The 18,841-nt window shown below is 42.0% G+C and overlaps 1 protein-coding gene across 2 annotated transcripts in view; it reads left to right on the top strand.

The window, feature by feature from the left end:
* The window catches only part of MYO5B (myosin VB), a 353,047-nt gene that overhangs the window by 185,845 nt on the left and 148,361 nt on the right, over nucleotides 1–18,841 (top strand). For both annotated transcript variants that reach the window (XM_045022478.1, XM_045022477.1), the window contains exons 7-8: nucleotides 1,908–1,989; nucleotides 15,252–15,359. In XM_045022478.1, the coding sequence (XP_044878413.1) occupies nucleotides 1,908–1,989; nucleotides 15,252–15,359 (190 nt within the window). The remainder of the gene's footprint in view (nucleotides 1–1,907; nucleotides 1,990–15,251; nucleotides 15,360–18,841) is intronic.

The raw sequence follows: 18,841 nt of genomic DNA, 5'->3' as shown, positions 1-18,841 counted from the left end.
TTAGGGCTCTTGTTACATGTTGCTAAAAAAAAGGTAAAGTAGAATTATGGCTATAAATATATTAATATAGGAAATAAATGTATTAGAATTGTGTAGTTATTTTAAAAAGTAAAAGCCATAGAACTCTAAGTTAAGGTTAAAATAAAAAAAAAAAATAAAAAAGCCCCTCGGAAAGTCATAACACTTGGGGTGAGTGTATAGTAGAACCTTGCTAATCTGCAGATGTTATGATTAGCACACCAAGAAGAGCAGTCATGGCCCCATTTCTCAGCAGAGATTTAATGACAGGTGGGTACTGAAGTAAAAGTTGCATATTGGTAAGACTTTGTTCATTTGTGGTGGGTTGTATTTTTTAATAGTTTGTTTGGGGAGCAATTTTCTTCAAACAATTCACTCCATTGTAATTTTGTAACTCTTCTTTCTTTATCTGCAACCTCACTTTTCAAATTCAAATCCCACTATTTAAGTAAGTGTGTGTGTGTGTGTGACACACACACACACACACACACACACACATCCCTAACTTCCTACATGTGAGCAGTCTTTTTAATGGAACTACTCAGCTTAAATTTGGGCATGTGCTTAAGTATTTTTCCAAATCAGGCCATAGTCTCTGTGTGTGTGAGTGGTGGGTGTCTGTGGTGAGGATAGTCAGGATCATATGAGGTACACATTTGTTTTATGTATAAGTATGTGCATCATTAGGTTCAGTCTGTACTTTCTGTATCTTAGCTAGTTGACTGGATCTGGTTCAGCAAAGCACTTAAGCATGTGCTTCTCTGCTTTGTTGAATTGGAGCCCAGGGCAGGGAATTTGCTGTCTTCTATCATTTGTACATTTACAAGCATGCTTTCACGGCTCAAAGCATGATTCACAAATAATAAGAAGGTTTTGTATTTAAATATCAGCTTTGATCTTGAAGCATCCCCAAGCATCAATATTTTTACCTGTAGTTAATGAAACCTTCACTTGGTTCAGGCACTGTTCATTCTTAAACATCAAGGTTTCTGCTATAGAGGGGAGTCTTGGCTGAGCCTTAAAGTTTCAAGGCTTTTGATGTGTGCTGTAACTCACCTGGACATGCAGCTCTTCTGAGAGGCTTTGACACTTGACTTCATGAACTGCAGATTAGTCAATATCCTTACAGCATTCTCCTTCCCCCCCCCCCCAAATAACAATATATCTTTACCTAGAAATTCAAGTAATTGGCAGGTTCTGTGACAGTGGCTGTGGTAAAGAGGCATAATCATAATCAGGGTAGCAGTGCTCTTGTACTGTGGGTGTGATCCAAAGTAAAGATGGCTGCCCAGTGCGTTAAGGAGAGCTGGCTAAATCTTGTCAAACACTTTCTCTCTAAATCTAAAAGTGTTGGTTTAATAGTAAGGTGAAAGTAAAAGTGTTCATGTTTTTTTCACTGTTAATTATATACACTACCACAATCAGTGTAGCTGCTTTACATTCACACAGGTAGTATGTTTGTTGTTTTACATGAAAGAGTAATGGTTCCTGATTGCTTGCTCCATAGGTTGGGCTAGTAGGGACCAAGGGCCACATTTACAAGGTTATTTAGGTGCCCAAAGATGCAGAGAGGTGCTTAGAAGGAGTTACAAAAGAACCTGATTTAGGCACCTACCTGCATCTTTGGGCACCTAAATGCCTTGGTAAATCTGTCCCTAAGAATGCCATGAAGGCGACATGCCCTTGAAAGGAAAGAAGTTTGTATTGCTTAAAACTGACCCTTGAGTTGCCTTTAGAAAGCCACGCTGACCACATAGTAATGTGAAGTTGGGATGGTTGGGATGAACCTTGGGGTATGGAAGACCCTGCTGTGAGTGGCAGAAAAATGAAGATGGTTGATTATCCTTATGTCATTGGCTCTAAAGTAACTCCATGTTTTTGTTTTGTAGGCAGATGATGAACGAAACTATCATATCTTCTATCAGCTGTGTGCCTCTGCCAGTCTTCCAGAATTTAAAGACCTAGCACTAAGTAAGTACGCTACTCCTGCAACCCATTGGGATCTCTGAGGTGCTTGCTACATGCAGCCTGTTCTTTTCAATAGCAACAAGAATATACACTATTACTATAAATGCAGCCCTACAGATTCTCATTGGATAGATTCTGTGTGCCAACTACAGAACTAGACATCTTACCAAAAAGGTTTAAAGGGAAATAAGTTTGGAAGGCTTGTTCTTGTCGATAGAGTGCATGTTTGTCCACATCCCATCAGCTGACAGTGTGGTGCATATCAGTCAGATTAAATCTCAAGGGTGCAATAGCTGAGCGGCTGCAGGCTAAGACTGAGGCTCCTTGCGGAGGTGTGTAAGGAATCTTATGCGGTGCTCTATCTGATGTCATCAGATTCACTTTTGTGAATTCTGTTACTCAAAGTTTAAAATGGGAACAAATGACAAACCACTATTAGAGGTCACTCATGATGAATCTGAGTGAAATACATCTTATAGAAAGCTGCTTGTTAAAAAGTGACACTTTGTTGTGACACCAAGATTGTGGAGCCCGGCTGATCTTTGTAAATGAGCACATATCCTTGTTTAGCATCATTTGTTTTATTTAAAATATTATGGGTCTGATTTTTTTTAAGGGGCTCTGATTTGGTCTCCCTTTTTGCAGGCAAATGTTTGTGCTTATAATTAATTGTGCCATCAAACTTGTGTCCACAATTAACTGCTGGCATAAATCCTACTGTTCAGATATTTAAGAACAGCACAGGGAGGAAAATTCGGTGTCTTAGGCATTTAAATAATAGGATTTGTGCTCACATTTAATTGTGGGTGCAGAAATGGAGATGAATTATCTGTGGGTTTGATTATTTGCTCTCACTAAAAAAGGGAAGCTAGTATTGCAAATATGTCCCCAGATACTCATGTTACTAAAATTTATCAGGTGTGATGAACAAGGCAGCATGGAAACGTGTATACCTCTACCCCGATATAACGCTGTCCTCGGGAGCCAAAAAATCTTACTGCGTTATAGGTGAAACCGCATTGTATCAAACTTGCTTTAATCTACTGGAGTGCGCAGCACAGCCCCCCCTCCCCCCCCGGAGCACTGCTTTACCACATAATATCCGAATTCATGTTATATTGGGCCGCATTATATCAGGGTAGAGGTGTAATTCTTAGGCAGGGCTCTCAGACTGCTGGAGTTAATGTGTCTTAGAGGATAGAGCAGATGACTGGAAGTTAAAACTCCTGGGTTCAACTTTACACTTTGGTAGAGATTCCCTTGGCCTTGGGCAAGTCCATTGAATGTCTCTGCACTTCAGTTTAACCCTCTAGACATAATAATACTTTGGCTCGCAAGTCCATTGTGGTCACTAATTAAGGTGTGCAAAATGTATGGAGAGCCTTGGATGAAAGGTTCTGTACAAATGCGAAGTATTATCAGTTGCTTATTATTAATTATGGTTATTATTTAGTGTCAGAAATGTCACTTCCCAACAAATTGGTAGCCACCAGCTTCAAGCTCAGAAATTTCTACTGTAACTAGGAACATATTTTCCGATTTATTTCACACTTCAGATATGTTGAGAATTGCTTCTTACCATGAGCACTTGCAGCTTGCTATGCCAAACAATGGGCACTATTTCTTCCAAAGCTCTGCCTTTTATTTTTTTTCTCCCAAGAGCTCAGAGCAATATACAAATATTGTTTGCAAAATGCAAACAATGAGTCCTAGAGATGGAAAAGGTGTATAGAGCAGTGAAACTGCAGTTTGTTCAGCGTAAGCAGGGCCAACATTGATATCTGAGCCAGCCTGAGCATACATGTTATTTGATGCCCACATTCAGGCATACAAAGAAGCAGAGAGATGAACAAATAAGTGTTCTTTACTCCAGAAGGAAGAATGAGTCACTTGGACAAAAGACTGACAGCAAATATAAATGCACTTTGTGGCACCATCTTCTCTCATTTTGTTTCTGTGCTGTTCAATAAGGACAGACTGCAGAAGCCAAGGTAAAGATTTTTTAAAAAAAAGAAAGTGTTTCCACTTCACAGGAGTCGCTGGGAATGTGGCACTACCTGCAAGAACTGTAGCATATTAGAAGTCAGAATATTGTTGACTAGATACCTCAGTCTATCTGCTAGTCATCTGAGTGAAAGTCTAAGGTTAGAAGCCTTTTCAGAGCTCTGTCTGGCAGATCTCTATTCATATGGTGTGTTCTTGCTATGAGTTCCTCGCAGATAGGAGTGGAAGACTTTCGGAATACAGATCAGCATTGTGAGTCTGAAAGGACACTGGCTTTGATCTCGGAGTTCATGGAAACGTCCTTAATCGACTCTTGTGTCCCAGTTATGAAATTGTCTTATAATAATTGAATTTCCATGATGCCTGCAAGCAATTAATCCTTAGTGCATGGCGGCAGTAAAGTCTTGGTGTGTATTATTGTGTACAGATTATTAGAGATGTTGATGAGTTTACATACCTGAATACTCAACTCTTACTCTGGGTAACACAGAACTGTTTATAACTTCACTGGTCAGCTTGACTCACCAGTCACTGGCCAACCTCTGATCACCCCTGACCCATAAGGGTTTATGTAGACGAAGGTGAAAGGTGTTTTGGAGTACGCTAGCTAGCATGTTCTAATGTACACTTTCTAAAACTCTAGGATAGACAAGGATAATTGTACTTTCACACCTGCTAGCTAAGGGGGAAGCTTAGGCTTCAACTTATCCATTTAGCTCCTGCTAAAGTGCAGCGTGCCTTGTCTGCACTAGATTTTGAGTGTGCTAGCTAACGTGTTCTTAAAAAAAATCCTTCTCTTAGGTCTAGTCGAGACAAACCCAAAAGAGGATGGGTATGTGTGTATTGTATCATGTTACCATCATGTGAATGAGCATAACATGACAGTAAAATGCACTGAATTGGTACTGAATCTATTGCAGGATAATAATGATCAGCCCTGGCAAAGAACAACACTAACTTCACTCAGTCAATTCTCAGCACCCCTGTAAGAGAGGCGCTAATTCCCACTTCACAATGGGGAAACAGAGAAGCTATGACCTTCCTGCAAAAAGATGGTTTTTTTTTCCACTGAGATAGCTATTTCAGTGTAAAATCTTAGTGCAGACAAGGTACAGGTAATTTTTACTTCAGTGTAGCTAATCCTGCTCCCCCATATGAAATATACCTCGAATAGCTACACTGAGGCAAAAGTTACCTGTGCTTTCTCTCCGCTAGGACTTTACATCAAGATAGCTGTCTCCATGTAAATGACACACTTTTCATTGGGTGGGAAGAGAAGTCAAGGCCAGAGAGGTTTAGAGAATTGCTAGACATGGTAAGCCAGTGGCAAAGCTGGATTCGACCTGGAATAGAGTAGATTAGCACTCAGGAGGCCCCATCTCTTATTCAGGCAGCCCTGTTCCCCAATTCCCTCAGGCATTGGGCTTGCCAGGCACTAAGGCCTGGACTACACCTGAAACTTAGTTTGAATTTACTATGACACTCCGAGTTGTGAAAAATTTCATTCCCCGTGTGATGTAGTTAGGTTGACCTAATCTCCACCATAGATGCAGCTAAATCAACAGAAGAATTCTTCCATCAAACTAGCTGTCACTTCTTGTTGAGCTGGATGGACCTACATTGGTGGAAAAACCCCTTCTCTCTATACAGGAAGCATCTACACTACAGTAGCGCAGCTGCAGCACTCTAGCTGTGCTGCTATCATGCAAACATACCCTAACTGTTCAACTTCACATGCTAACACCTAAAGTGTATGAATGGAGGTATCACTGTGACACAGACCATAAATTTCACAAGCTATAAAGATTTTTCAGAGGATGGTTTTCAAAATCTGAGCTATGACAAGACTGCAACAGAGGAAAAACTAAAAAGAGAGAGACAAGTTTTACTTTAGAGAGAGACTCTGTCCTTTTTAAATTACATTTTAGTCAATGCCCTAGAATTCACAGTCAGGCTAGGAGCAGTCCCTATGGATCTTAAAACATGCCTTGATGTAATTAACACAGGAACAGTAGGAAAGCAGAAACGCAGCTGGTGACCCCCCCCCCCTCTCCAACACACACACACACACACAGTTCATAAAGCTTTAAACAGAAACCAAAAAACAATTAAACATCTTGTGGTCTAACCTCCCAGTCACACACTAGCCAGTAGCGCTATATTGTGTTGGCTGTTTCCATTACAGGTTCTCCCTCCAGATACTGAAGTTGAAAGCCAGAGTCATAACAATGTAAAGAAGCCCTCTTTGATTTGCCAGGGGAAAAATAGTCTTTCACCCTTCAGTGCTGCCAGATGATATGAACATACATTGCATTTTTAGGAACATTGTTTAAAAAGACTTGTTAATTCCATTGATCTCTGCATATTCCACACAAAAGGAATGCCAGCAGTCTAGGATGGTATCCAGGAGCCTTGCATAACTTCTCTGTCACCCAGTTAGGACTGGGCTCATTCCTTACTTAGTTTTAATTTTTCACCAGAATAGCGGGCATTATTTAGCACCCTACAATATAAAAACAGAATATGTGCACTGGCTGGCACAAAGTCCTGCAAACACACTATATTATTATATCAGCACTTTTCACTGAGGAATGGAGCCCATAGCTTGCTTCATGTGTGTGCAAGTTGGAAGAGGTCCTTTTAGACCCTTGGCTTCTTCCGGATAATCAGGAAGCAGCTGTGGGCAAAAACACATTTCTCCCCTCAACATGGCAAGAAGAATGCCACTTTTCCACTCCAGCGTGGACCTGGGCATACTGAACCACACTCTTGTCCTCCCCAGACAAGACTAATAATGTGCTTGAACATCTTGAGAAGTTCAGATGCTACAGAGGTCCTGAGGTACTAGGGTCATATAAGAACCTAGACAGAAGAGGATACTAGTGCAAAACACTTCTACACACTGTTTATGTGGTGCAACATGCAGAGAGCTCGTTACACAGCTGCTCTGTAGCCTCTCTTAGATGCCAGTTAATTTCTGGGTTGTCTCTGATGTGCTCATTTTGACATCTAAAGCTCTAAATGATTTGAGATTTGCTGACCTCAGAGACCACCTCTCTTCCCAAGTGAAAGCACTGCAGTTGGCTATCAATGGATGAGCTCAAGGAGTCTCCCGCCTTTAAATTTTAGCCTTGTTTGGCAGAACATGAAGGAAAGTTAGTTAAATGCAGGATGTAGTGGGTATTGTTAATGGCAATAACATATGAGACCCATGTTCCAGATAAAGGCCAAAATTCACTCCTGTCATCTCTATGGTGGATCAATGCTATAGCCTGTTTTCTATACTGTAAATATGCACCAGTCTCGGTGACTGTTTCACGTTGGTAGGGAAGGGCAAAACAATGAAGTCTAGATCTGCCAAATAGACTGAAGAGAAGAATTCTGCTCAAACCCTTCAGAAAGGCCAGTTTTAGAGTCTCTCCTAGCTTCTTCCTACAACCACACCTTGCAAGTTTTCTACAAGGAGCACTACAGCAATTTTTTTGGAGTATTCAAAAATGCAGCTGTGTTGGATGGCAAAGCCCAAAGGCTAATGAATCAAGCACAGGACTGGGAACAGGAAATTCTGTTCCCACATCTCCCAGTGACAGGCCTCAAGATTGGTGTCCACTGATCCTTCTTTACACACGTTTTAATTGTGTCTCAAAAAACAGCTGAACAGGATTGCCACTGTTTCACAGATAAAGAATCTGAGGCTCAGAGAAGTTAAACAGCTTGCCCAAGATCACACAGCAATGACTTGGATTTTGACACTGACCTATCTAGTACATAATATTGGAATTGGAAAAGATTCAAAAAAGGTCAACAAAAATGATTAGGAGTATGGAACGGCTTCTGTATGTGGAGAGAGTAATAAGATTGGGACTTTTCAGCTTGGAAAAGAGACGACTAAGAGGTGATATGATAGAGATCTATAAAATCATGACTGGTGTGGAGAAAGTAAATAAAGTGTTGTTTACTCCTTCTCATAACACAAGAACTAGGCGTCACCAAATGAAATGAATAGGCAGCAGATTTAAAACAAACAAGAGGAAGTATTTCTTCACACAATGCACAGTCAACCTGTGGAACTCTTTGCCAGAGGATGTTGTGAAAGCCAAGATTATTACAGAGCTCAAAAAAGAACTAGATAAGTTCATGGAGGATAGGTCCGGGATGGGCAGGGATGGCATCCCTAGCCTCTGTTTGCCAGAAGCTGGGAATGGGCAACAGAGGATGGATCACTTGTGTGATGGGTTGGATTACAGAAACCCCCTGGGGCTGCCAATGGATGTGCCAAGACTACTTCTCCCCTGCTTTCTTGCCCTGGCAGCTTGGGACTTCAGTACCCTGCCTGATTTGAGCCAGACCCACTGGCCTGCTGCAAACCCAGACCCAGGTCTGAACCACATCCCCTAACAGCTGTAGGCTTAATTGAAAGCAGCTTAAGAAGTGTTCCTGTCTTTAACACTCATATGCCCAACTCCCAATGGGGTCCAAACCCCAAATAAATCCATTTTACCTTATATAAAGCTTATACAGGGCAAAGTCATAAATTGTTCGCCTTCTATAACACTGATAGAGAGAGATGCACAGCTGTTCCCCCCCCCCACCCCGGTATTAATACATACTCTGGGTTAATTAATAAGTAAAAAGTGATTTTTATTAAATACAGAAATTAGGATTTAAGTGGTTCCAAGTAGTAACAGACAGAACCAAGTGAATTACTAAGTAAAATAAAACAAAAGACGCAAGTTTAAGACTAATACAGTAATAAAAACTGAACACAGATAAAATCTCACCCTCAGATGTTTCAATAAGTTTCTGTCACAGACTGGAGGCCTTCCTAGTCTGGGCACAATCCTTTCCCCTGGTACAGCCCCTGTTCCAGCTCAGGTGGTAGCTAGGGGATTTCTCATGATGGCCGCCCCCTTATTCTGTTCCACCCACTTATCTATCTTTTGCATAAGGCAGGAATCTTTTGTCCCTCTGGGGTCCCACCCCTCCTTCTCAATGGAAAAACACCAGGTTAAAGATGGATTCCAGTTCAGGTGACATCATCACATGTCACTGTAAGACCCCCCCCAAGCCTTCATTCCCCCCAGCCTGACACACAGGAAGGCCTGCCTGCAAACAGAGCCATCCACAGTCAATTGTCCTGGTTGATGGGAGCCATCAAGATTCCAAACTACCATTAATCGCCCACACTTTGCATAATTACAATAGGCCCTCAGAGTTATATTTCATATTTCTAGTTTCAGATACAAGAGTGATACATTCATACACATAGGATGACCACACTCAGTAGATTAAGCTTTGTAATGATACCTTACAAGAGACCTTTTGCATGAAGCATATTTTAGTTACATTATATTCACACTCCTCAGCATGCTTTCATAAAATCATATAGAGTGCAACGTCACAACTTGATGATTACCTGTTCTGTTCATTCCCTCTGGGGTACCTGGCATTGGCCACTGTTGGAAAACAGGATACTGGGCTAGATGGACCTTTGATCTGACCCACTATGACCGTTCTTATGTTCTTATTCATGCCCTTCCACTTACCTGTCTGGGTCTATTTCTGCCAATCTGTAAAATACATAAGCAAAATATGAAAATACAGATATATGTCCACATTCACTTGTAGGAGATATGTGAAGATTAAGGTCTCTATCTTACAGATGACGCCTGCACACCTCACCTAAGCTTTTTCATAATTCACCAGTGGAAATTTTTGACCAAAAGTACCTTTGCAGTTTTTTACACTAAAATATACTATTATCCAGAAGCTGCCAGTAAGCAGAAGGAACTGTTTTCATGGGGATACATAGAAAGGGGAGCATGGAACAATAATAGATGGTACAGAACAGTAGCTGTGAAACTGTTTATTAACTTTAAGTATTAAAGAAAACCAAACATGATACACAGTAATGTTGTATAGTGTACCATAATGCTTGGAGCAGGGGTTCTCAAATTTCATTGCACCGTGACCCCCTTCTGACAGCAAAAATTACTACATGACTCCAGGAGGGGGACCGAAGCCTGAACCCCATTGTCCAAGGTGGGGGAGTGGGGCCAAAGTCGAAGCCCCAGGGCTTCAGTCCCAGGCAGGGGCCTGTAATCTGAGCCCCAGGGCTGAAGCCCTCAGGCTTCAGCTTCGGCCCCAGTCCCCAGCAAATCTAAGCCAGTACTGGTGACCCCATTAAAACGGGGTTGCGACCAACTTTGGGGTCCCGACCCATAGTTTTTGAGAACGGCTGGCTTAGAGCAAACTTAGGAAATTTCAGCTTGGTGTGTGTCACAAGAAATACTGCAAAGCAGAACACAGTCCTACTGTACTGCTCTAGATTGCTGGGTAGGGTGTCTGCCCGCCATTCAGTAGCAGCCAGAAGGTCAGCATCTTGGTTCTCGTCATGCTCCTTACACTGAACCATGTTATGCTGGGCTTTCCATCTGAAGGGTTAAAGTCCTTCCCCTGCTAGGCCCCCCGCTGATTCACTTTCTGTTACAACATCGGTCTTGAGAGTTGAGCACCTTGGCCAAGCTTATGCTGAAACCAGAGCCCCAGGGTTTTACCAACATCTGCCTCGTTTCCCTCACATTGGCGCTCGTAGCCTCGGTGTGTGCCATTCCTGTTCTCCTGTAAAAAGTTATGGCTGTTCTTCTGAACGCGCAAAACTTTGAGACACCAAACCGCTTGGGTCCTGTCACTTGCTTAGCACCAGGCTCACATAGGATCTCCAGGACCTGGACTGTAACAGCAAGAGATAGGTCCACTGATTGGAAGCCATGGCACACAGTGGAAGTGCTCAGCTGTGCATGCTCAGAGGGCCTTCTCTCTTTTAATAAAAAAAAAAAAAAGTTTACTTTAGTGGCATGCCTGTTGCTACTATCTGAATCCCATTAACATTGGTGTTGACGGGACAAGATTGGTTCCTGGCAGTATGTTTCCATTTACCAGAAGTTGCTATTATCAGAGTTGCTATTAAATGGAATCTGCTGTATTTCATGACGAAAAACAAAAGGAACTTGAAACTTTATTTAACCCCAGAAAAGAAGTAAAGAAAATTTGTATGTTACACGTTTTCATATTAGTCTTTAGTTTGAGTGAAGAGAGGAGCCAGTGCTTCTGGGAGAATGACATGGCACTAACCACAAGGGTTATTTTATTTTATTTTGTCTCAAAATTTTGAATTTTCAGAATATTTCAACCACTGTCTTAGCTGGCTGAAAATCACCAATCATTGTTCACAAATGTTGTCTAAATTTTTTATTTTTTCGCTAGTTCTAATTATAGGTATTGCCAGGCACTGTTTGCTTAAGTGCTTTGCAATCCTTCCCCCCCCCCCCCCAGCCCTGTTAATGAGTCTCAGGGCTAATTTGCAGCACCTTTGCAATTTTATTCCTATGCCTTTCTTCAGTATCCACTGCCAGTTGTGCCAACAAGCATGATGTTCATGGGTTAAGACAGTTAACTTATTTCTAGTTCTGACTTAACCGGCTTTGAGCCAATTTTAGATCTGTAGAGGTGATCAAGTAAGGGTCCCATTCCTCACCCACACTGTCTGTTAAATTCCCATTGAAATCTGGGATAATTCTGCATGTGGGTCAAGTGCAGGATCTGGGTTTAAATGTTTCATTTTATAAGAAATACAATGATTAAGTCTAGAATTGCTTCAGTTTTTATCTAAACTGGACTGTTCCCAAGTGCTATGCAATGCACTTCCTGAAAATAATTAATCAAAATAATTAACGGTGCTAACACACAGCACAAGGCAGTAACATAGTAGTGAATCAGAGGGGTTTGCAATTGTTAAAATCGGTGTGAATGTTTTAAATGAGTATCAAAGTGGCTTTCTCGAGGTTTATTTTTAAAAATGCAAATGTCAGCCTGATACACATGATCTTAAAAGGAAGATGAAGATGAAAAACAGCCAGAATTTCAGCAGGGGTTTTGGGGGGTTTTGGTCTACAAACCTTAACTTGGCCAGGTTTCTCCAGAATGGGAAAAAAGAGGAAGCACCCCGTATTACAATGTCTCTTGTGCTAAACAGCCTGCAGAGGTAAATACAGTCCCTGCTCTATGGTGCTTACATCCTCAATTAAAAGGCAAATGGATAGCTCCTCTGTCCACCCAGCAGATTTTTGTGCCACAGCATGGTTAAAGCATTGTATACATAGTTCTGTATCAAATTAGTTACAAGTATATGTAGTCACCTTATTTTAATCAAGCTATAGTTTTGAAACTGAGTAAACTTGGTTAGGGCACATAACCACGCGAGATCCCCATGCTGATCTCTGTGTCCTTTATTGCAGTGGTAGGTTTTCAGACTTGCTACCTGCCTGAGATTTGCTCTTATTTTCAATCTAAGCCACAAGCCTAAATGAATCCATCTGCTATGTGACTAAGCAGTTATTACGCTGCATTTCATACATACAAGATGACTCAGCACATTTACTGTGCCTCTGCATTCAGGTTCCTAGAGGTTGCCTTCCTCTTACACACGCTTTGCTGTGTTCTATCAAAGTTAGATCGTTAAGCTCATTGGAGCACAGAGCTGTTATTTGTATTGTCTGCAAGCACAATGCACCTTGTGTGGTGTAAGCAATAAATAATTTTCAAGGTTCATAATTTCAGTTACCTGGCCAAATACCTGGCAATTCTGGTCATTTGGCCAAGTGACCAAGTGAAACAGATACTCAACCAAATGATTAGTTTAGCATAGTGGTCCATATTAATCTCTGGTGTAATTTCATTGAGGCTACTGGGATTACACTGAAGGGCAAAATTGATTCCTGCTGTTACACCTGTAGAATAAAGGCTTATAATGGGGATCAAAGAACTGATCTTATTTATTTCCAGTGATGTCCCCCACCCACCCCAAAATCAGGATTCCAGAAAACAAACGATGTCTCTGTCCCTTATTGTTTACATGGTTCTATATCTGAGTAATGGGATGAAATTTAGGAAAGGAAAAATTTGGTTAAAATAAAAATAACCTATTAACATAAATGAGATCTGTTAAACTGTGGAGTCCCTCCCAAAGGAAGTTCTTGGACACCTAGTTATTTGGGATATTTAAAACTAGGCTGGACAAACTATCAATAATGTTGGTAAACAATCCTGACCTGGCAGGGGGCTTGATTGACTAACTCCAAATAGATGTTTCCAGTGTTAGACCACAGAACTGCGAGTATGGTTAGTGATGCCTGTGGGACCCACTGGAGTATGTGTTTAAGAAGTGTTAATGTTGTCTATACTCCCAACCTGAACATACACCTGACCAAATGCACATGGTAAGGTTATGAATGAGGAGAGACATTCAGGTGGCATTATTGAGGAGTTTTTAAAAGTCACTGGCAGCCCAAAATGGATTTTTACCCGTCTGCCCAGTAGACTGTTTTCCCCATTGTTTCGTAATATTATAATAATGTATTTACATGTCTAATATCTTTCCAAGCTCTACTTGGCAAGCCTCTCTTATCACATTTAAAAGTGGAATGCCAGCTAAGCAGCCTGGCAGTTCTTTCCATACTATTACCCAGCAGCCTTTAAGAGTCTCGAAAAATGTGGCTGCACAAGAGTTTCCCTTTTAGCTTTAATTTTCTAGCAAGGCTTGGCTCACTCAGAGAAATTAATAAAGTGCATTTATGGCTCTTTGCCTGTGCCTTGAATTCTTCTAGTTGGTTGTAAATGTCTGTATTGAGCAATAATACAGGAGTCTTTTCTGTTGTCACTGAAATCTGCAAGAGATTTGCTATTTCCTACAAGCTTTAACTCTTTGTGGGCTCTGTACCTTCTAGTGATAGTGCTTCCATTGGAACAGCTTGAAATTCCACAGCTTCAGGTTGCCGGGGTTCATGAGAACCATTTTTTGCTTTCTGCTCATGTGGGTTTACATTGACTTTGTATTTGAAACAATTCAAACCCTCCTTATGAAACTAACCAAGACTTGCCTGGTGTCAAGTCCAAATGATGTGAAACTAGCATGTTTCTCACACGGTTTCCACCCAAAATTCAGTCCTGAGTTTGCTCAAAACTCCACTTAGGCTGGGAAAAAATTGGGGCAAACCTCAGCAAACTACTTGGTACACCTAGCTGGAGTTTTATTCCTGTAATAAAACCACCAATTCAGGGAAGTTACACTTTGTTTAGTGTTCTGTTAAATTTTACACAGATCTAGTTACCTCTGTTCCAGTCATTTTATCCATCCATGTGCTGAACTCCTATAGGCTTCAAATAGGGATCGTGCACATGGAGGGCCTGGCAAAGTTGCATTCAAATATAGACAGTTCCACAAAGTTCATTTTACTGAATAGTGTGACTGTGTTTACCAACATTTGCTTGGTTGTCCCTGCATTTCAGTACGCAGCCAATAATACATCAAGAAGCACAGTGCAGGATAAGTTGCTCGCGCATGTTTAAAATACAGCTATTTCACTTAACACCCCCCCCCCCGAGTTCCTGCTCGTTGTCCCAAAGATGAGCTTGTCAAATGGCTAGTTAATCAAGCAGAGGAGCTGAACTAATCGTAGAGATGGGAAGCTTTAAATATACACATTATGTAGGTTCAGGCAGAGACAATAAATTCTGTGCAGTGCAATTGATATTTTCTCCCATGAGCAGACAGTAAATGCACGCTACATTGTGCCAAACTGTTCACACTTCAATAAAAGTGGAAGTAGTTCTATGCTGAAAAATAACTCTTCAAAACGGGCAACATGGAGTTCCAGGTTTGGATCCGATTGATTGCTGTATCAAACGAAATTTGCTTACAAGGAAAAACTTTTTTTCCCCCAACTGCCAGACATACATACTCAAACTCGTGTAAACTTTAGGGTCTGAGTCAAAGTGGGTCTTTCCTTCCGTTACTGTCTCTGGCAGAAATGTTCTACAGACCAAAATTCAGCCGTCTGTGACACATGTGTAACTTCCACTGTGGGTTTGTACAGGTGTAACTGCTTGGAACTTCGAGAACAATTTTGTTGATATACAAGAAAGAACAGAATCCAGCTCCTCCTCGCTGTCGAGTTGGCACTACAGAGATATCTGGAATAGAAAGCACAACGTGCTTATTGCTAAAACAAGCAGATCTGATTGTGTGCACAGACTATTTTTACGTAGTCACTTTTTAGAGCAGAGCTTCGTTTTGAGACCATCTGCCTTCTAAGGTGGGCAGCTGGGGCGGCTACATGGGAAGTGTTCTAAAGTAAGTACAACTAAATGTAAGCAGCAGGTGATGTGCCTCCATTTATTCTGTGTTTTTTCTCTTCTCCTAGCATGTGCTGAAGACTTTTTCTACACTTCTATGGGCGGCGACACAACTATTGATGGAGTAGATGATGCTGATGATTTTGAGAAAACCAGACATGCTTTCACTCTGCTTGGTAAGGGATTATTTGAAAGGGTCCAGTTGGAAAGCTTCCTAGTGGAACACTTGGATGTCTGTGTCTTGCAATGGCTTTCAATACTTTGCACAAGCCCTAATGTAATAATGTAACCGTCGGAGGCATAAATCCTTTTTCTTTTTTACTTACTTGGTTTTACTTTGCTATCTGGGTAGGGAATGTGGGAGGATTACACCAAGTTTCTTACACTCGCATCAATAGCTAGTGAAACAGAGCGGGGAATTGGGAGAATGACTGACTAGAGATTACCCCAAATGGAACACTTTAGGTTTAAAGTGACATGGCCATTTTCATTTAGTCTCAGTTTTGTTCCTGTTTCCAAGAGGTGCAACAATATCTTTACTTTCTACCTTAGTTCCTATTCAGCCTGGCTAAACACAGGGTGATGTGTGCATTGCATACACCGTCATACTGTCATTGCCAAGTATCAGAGCAATAGAAATAATGGGCCAAATTGGACTCTTGACTGTGTATACACAGTTCACCTTGTAGTCAGTGGAAGCCACGCACATGTAGCCAATGGCAGAATGTCCCAATATTAATAACCATATGCAGTGTTCCTCTAGAGTACAGGACAGCAATCTGCCACCTAGGTGACCTGACTGCAGTACTGACTACTTATAAGGAAAATAATTTGTAATAGAGGAAATAATTGGCTCTCTCAGAATCTTATACATTTGCAGGGGTTTATTCCTGTTCTTTAACTGTAGTTAATCTTTTAAATGTAATTTTTAGTTCCTCGCGGCACTTCATTTTATTCCTTGCTATTTTGGAAGAGGAGATTTTTAGCACTGTGTGTGCTGCCTGTTCGGGGGACAAGGGGTCGCTGATCTTGTGGCTGCACCGATCACAGGGGACGGGGCGGCTCTACACATTTCGCCGCCCCAAGCACGGTGGCATGCTGTGGGGGGTGCTCTGCCGGTCCCGCGGCTCCAGTGGACCTCCCGCAGGCATGCCTGCGGAGGGTCCGCTGGTCTCGCGGCTTCGGTGGACCTCCCGCAGGCGTGCCACCGAAGGCTGCCTGCCTGCCGCCCTCCCAGCGACCGGCAGAGCGCCCCCCCCCGTGGCATGCTGCCCCAAGCACGTGCTTGGCGTGCTGGGGCCTGGAGCCGCCCCTGACAGGGGATTATCATATGCCCTGTTACAGGTGCGTCCTTCACTTACCCTCCCAGGTTGAGAGTCTCTGAATTACACTCAAATTTCAGGTGTACATCTTTTTCTCTTTCATTTCTCCTGGTCCAGTTTCAGGGGCTCTATCTTCATCTTTGGCCTCTGCTGCTTGTGAGGCTGTCAGTTATCCTCTCCTTCTTCACATCTTGCTCATGCTAGGCTTTTAGATACTGTCCTCTCGTGGTTCTCCTGTCCCTCCGACTCTTGTGTGTGTCTGTTTTTGCTGGCTCCTCCTCTTCTCTGGTTTCAGAGTAGCAGCCGTGTTAGTCTGTATCCGCAAAAAGAACAGGAGTACTTGTGGCACCTTAAAGACTAACAAATTTATTGAAGCATGAGCTTTCGTGAGCTACAGCTCACTTCTTCGGATGCATAGAATGGAACACACAGACAGGAGATATTTATACATACAGAGAACATGAAATGGTGGAAGTATGCATACCAACAGGAAGAGTCTAATCAATTGAGATGAGCTATCGTCAGCAGGAGGAAAAAAACTGTTTGAAGTGATAATTAAGATGGGCCATCTTAATTATCACTTCAAACAGTTTTTTTCCTCCTGCTGACGATAGCTCATCTCAATTGATTAGACTCTTCCTGTTGGTATGCATACTTCCACCATTTCATGTTCTCTGTATGTATAAATATCTCCTGTCTGTGTGTTCCATTCTATGCATCCGAAGAAGTGAGCTGTAGCTCACGAAAGCTCATGCTTCAATAAATTTGTTAGTCTTTAAGGTGCCACAAGTACTCCTGTTCTTTCTCCTCTTCTCTGTTGCACTCTGAGGGTGTCCCCAGGTTCCAGCTCTGTGCCCCCTAGTCTTTTCACTTCTGTCTCTGGACAGCTGCAACTGCTTACATAGTTTCAGTGATCATCTCTATGCTGATGACTCATAAAGTTCTCTCCACCACTGATCTGTCTCCTTCTGTCCAATCTCGTGTCTTTTCCTGTCTCTGTGACATCCACTCTTGGATGTCTTGTCAGGATCTTAAACTGAACATGGCTAAACCTGAGTTTCTCATTTTTTTTCCTTGCAAGGTTTCTCCACTTTCCACCCTCCTTTATCACTATAAATCCATCACCATCCTCCCCATCTTTTAGGCTAGTAATCTGAATTCTTTTTGTCTCCTCCCTTTCTGGTCCTCCTTCCTCCCCCCGCGTCCAGGCTGCATCCAGATCCTGGTGTTTCTCCCTTCTGAACATGTTCAAGGTCTGAAAGTTTTTTTCCTTTCACCCCAGAGCCAGATCTCTTGTTCAAGTCCTCATAACATCCCGCCTTAACTACTGAAATGTCCTCCTCTGACCTCCCACAGACGTTGCTCCTGCTTTAGTATCTGCATTTTGTGTGGACTAAAGTTACCTTCCTTATCTGTCAGTTTGATCATGTCATGCATGCTCTTCAAATCCCTTCACTGGCTTTGTGTCTCCTCAAGTCCCACCCCTCCACTAGTGCTCCAAGCCTATGTGCATGTGTCAGCTTTTCATAAAATCACCACCATGCCTTCTTCCACTCAGCCGTCCATGCATGATGCAAACTCCCTGCGCTCATCTGCAAATCCCTTAGCCTGTCCACATTTACCTCTGACAGACAGTGCCATAGAGCAGCCAAGTCGTATTGCTTTTTGTTAACCCTAAATTATTTTTTCCACCACTGTTGATGATAAAAAAAAAATTCTGGAGATATAAAGGCAGGCTTGACAGACTGAGAACATCTAGAACAAGTCATAAACCTGTAGAACATGATGTGTGGAGCACGCAGTGAACATTTAAAGAGGAACAGAAATCTGCTGAGATTTGAAGTGAGATTTTGCAGGGTAACAAGATTTCTGAGAGTGATGTTCAGATTTCTGAGAGTGATGTTCCTGCTGCAGAAGCTAACAAGAATCTGTCAGAAAACACTTGAGAAGGGAAAGTCTTGCACCAGCAATGGAAAGCCATTAACAAGTACATCTATCACTCACATGCAAGTTTTTTTGACGTGCAGTTTTGGATGTGCATTTTTGTGCACATCCAAAAACTTTAAATTGAAGGTGCAAATGGGAGTGGGCCATGCAAACTGGGCAGTCATCCGTGTAGCTCGGATGTTAAGGGCTGTATTGTACAACTCTCTCACGTTGGTGACCTCTCACTCATAAAAAGTGAGTCCAGTGACTCCAATGGGGACTATCTGAGTAAGTGATCTTCCTTGGCACTATTAATACCCAGTAACAATTTTTAATACTGGCTTACAGCAGTAGCATAGCTTAACCTGGTTTCACTGGTATTGGCCTGCAATTTGTGCGCCACAATTGTT

Source organism: Mauremys mutica, chromosome 6, assembly GCF_020497125.1.
Source record: "Mauremys mutica isolate MM-2020 ecotype Southern chromosome 6, ASM2049712v1, whole genome shotgun sequence".
In the NCBI taxonomy this organism is placed as follows: domain Eukaryota; kingdom Metazoa; phylum Chordata; order Testudines; family Geoemydidae; genus Mauremys; species Mauremys mutica.
This window is presented reverse-complemented; position numbering and strand designations above follow the sequence as displayed.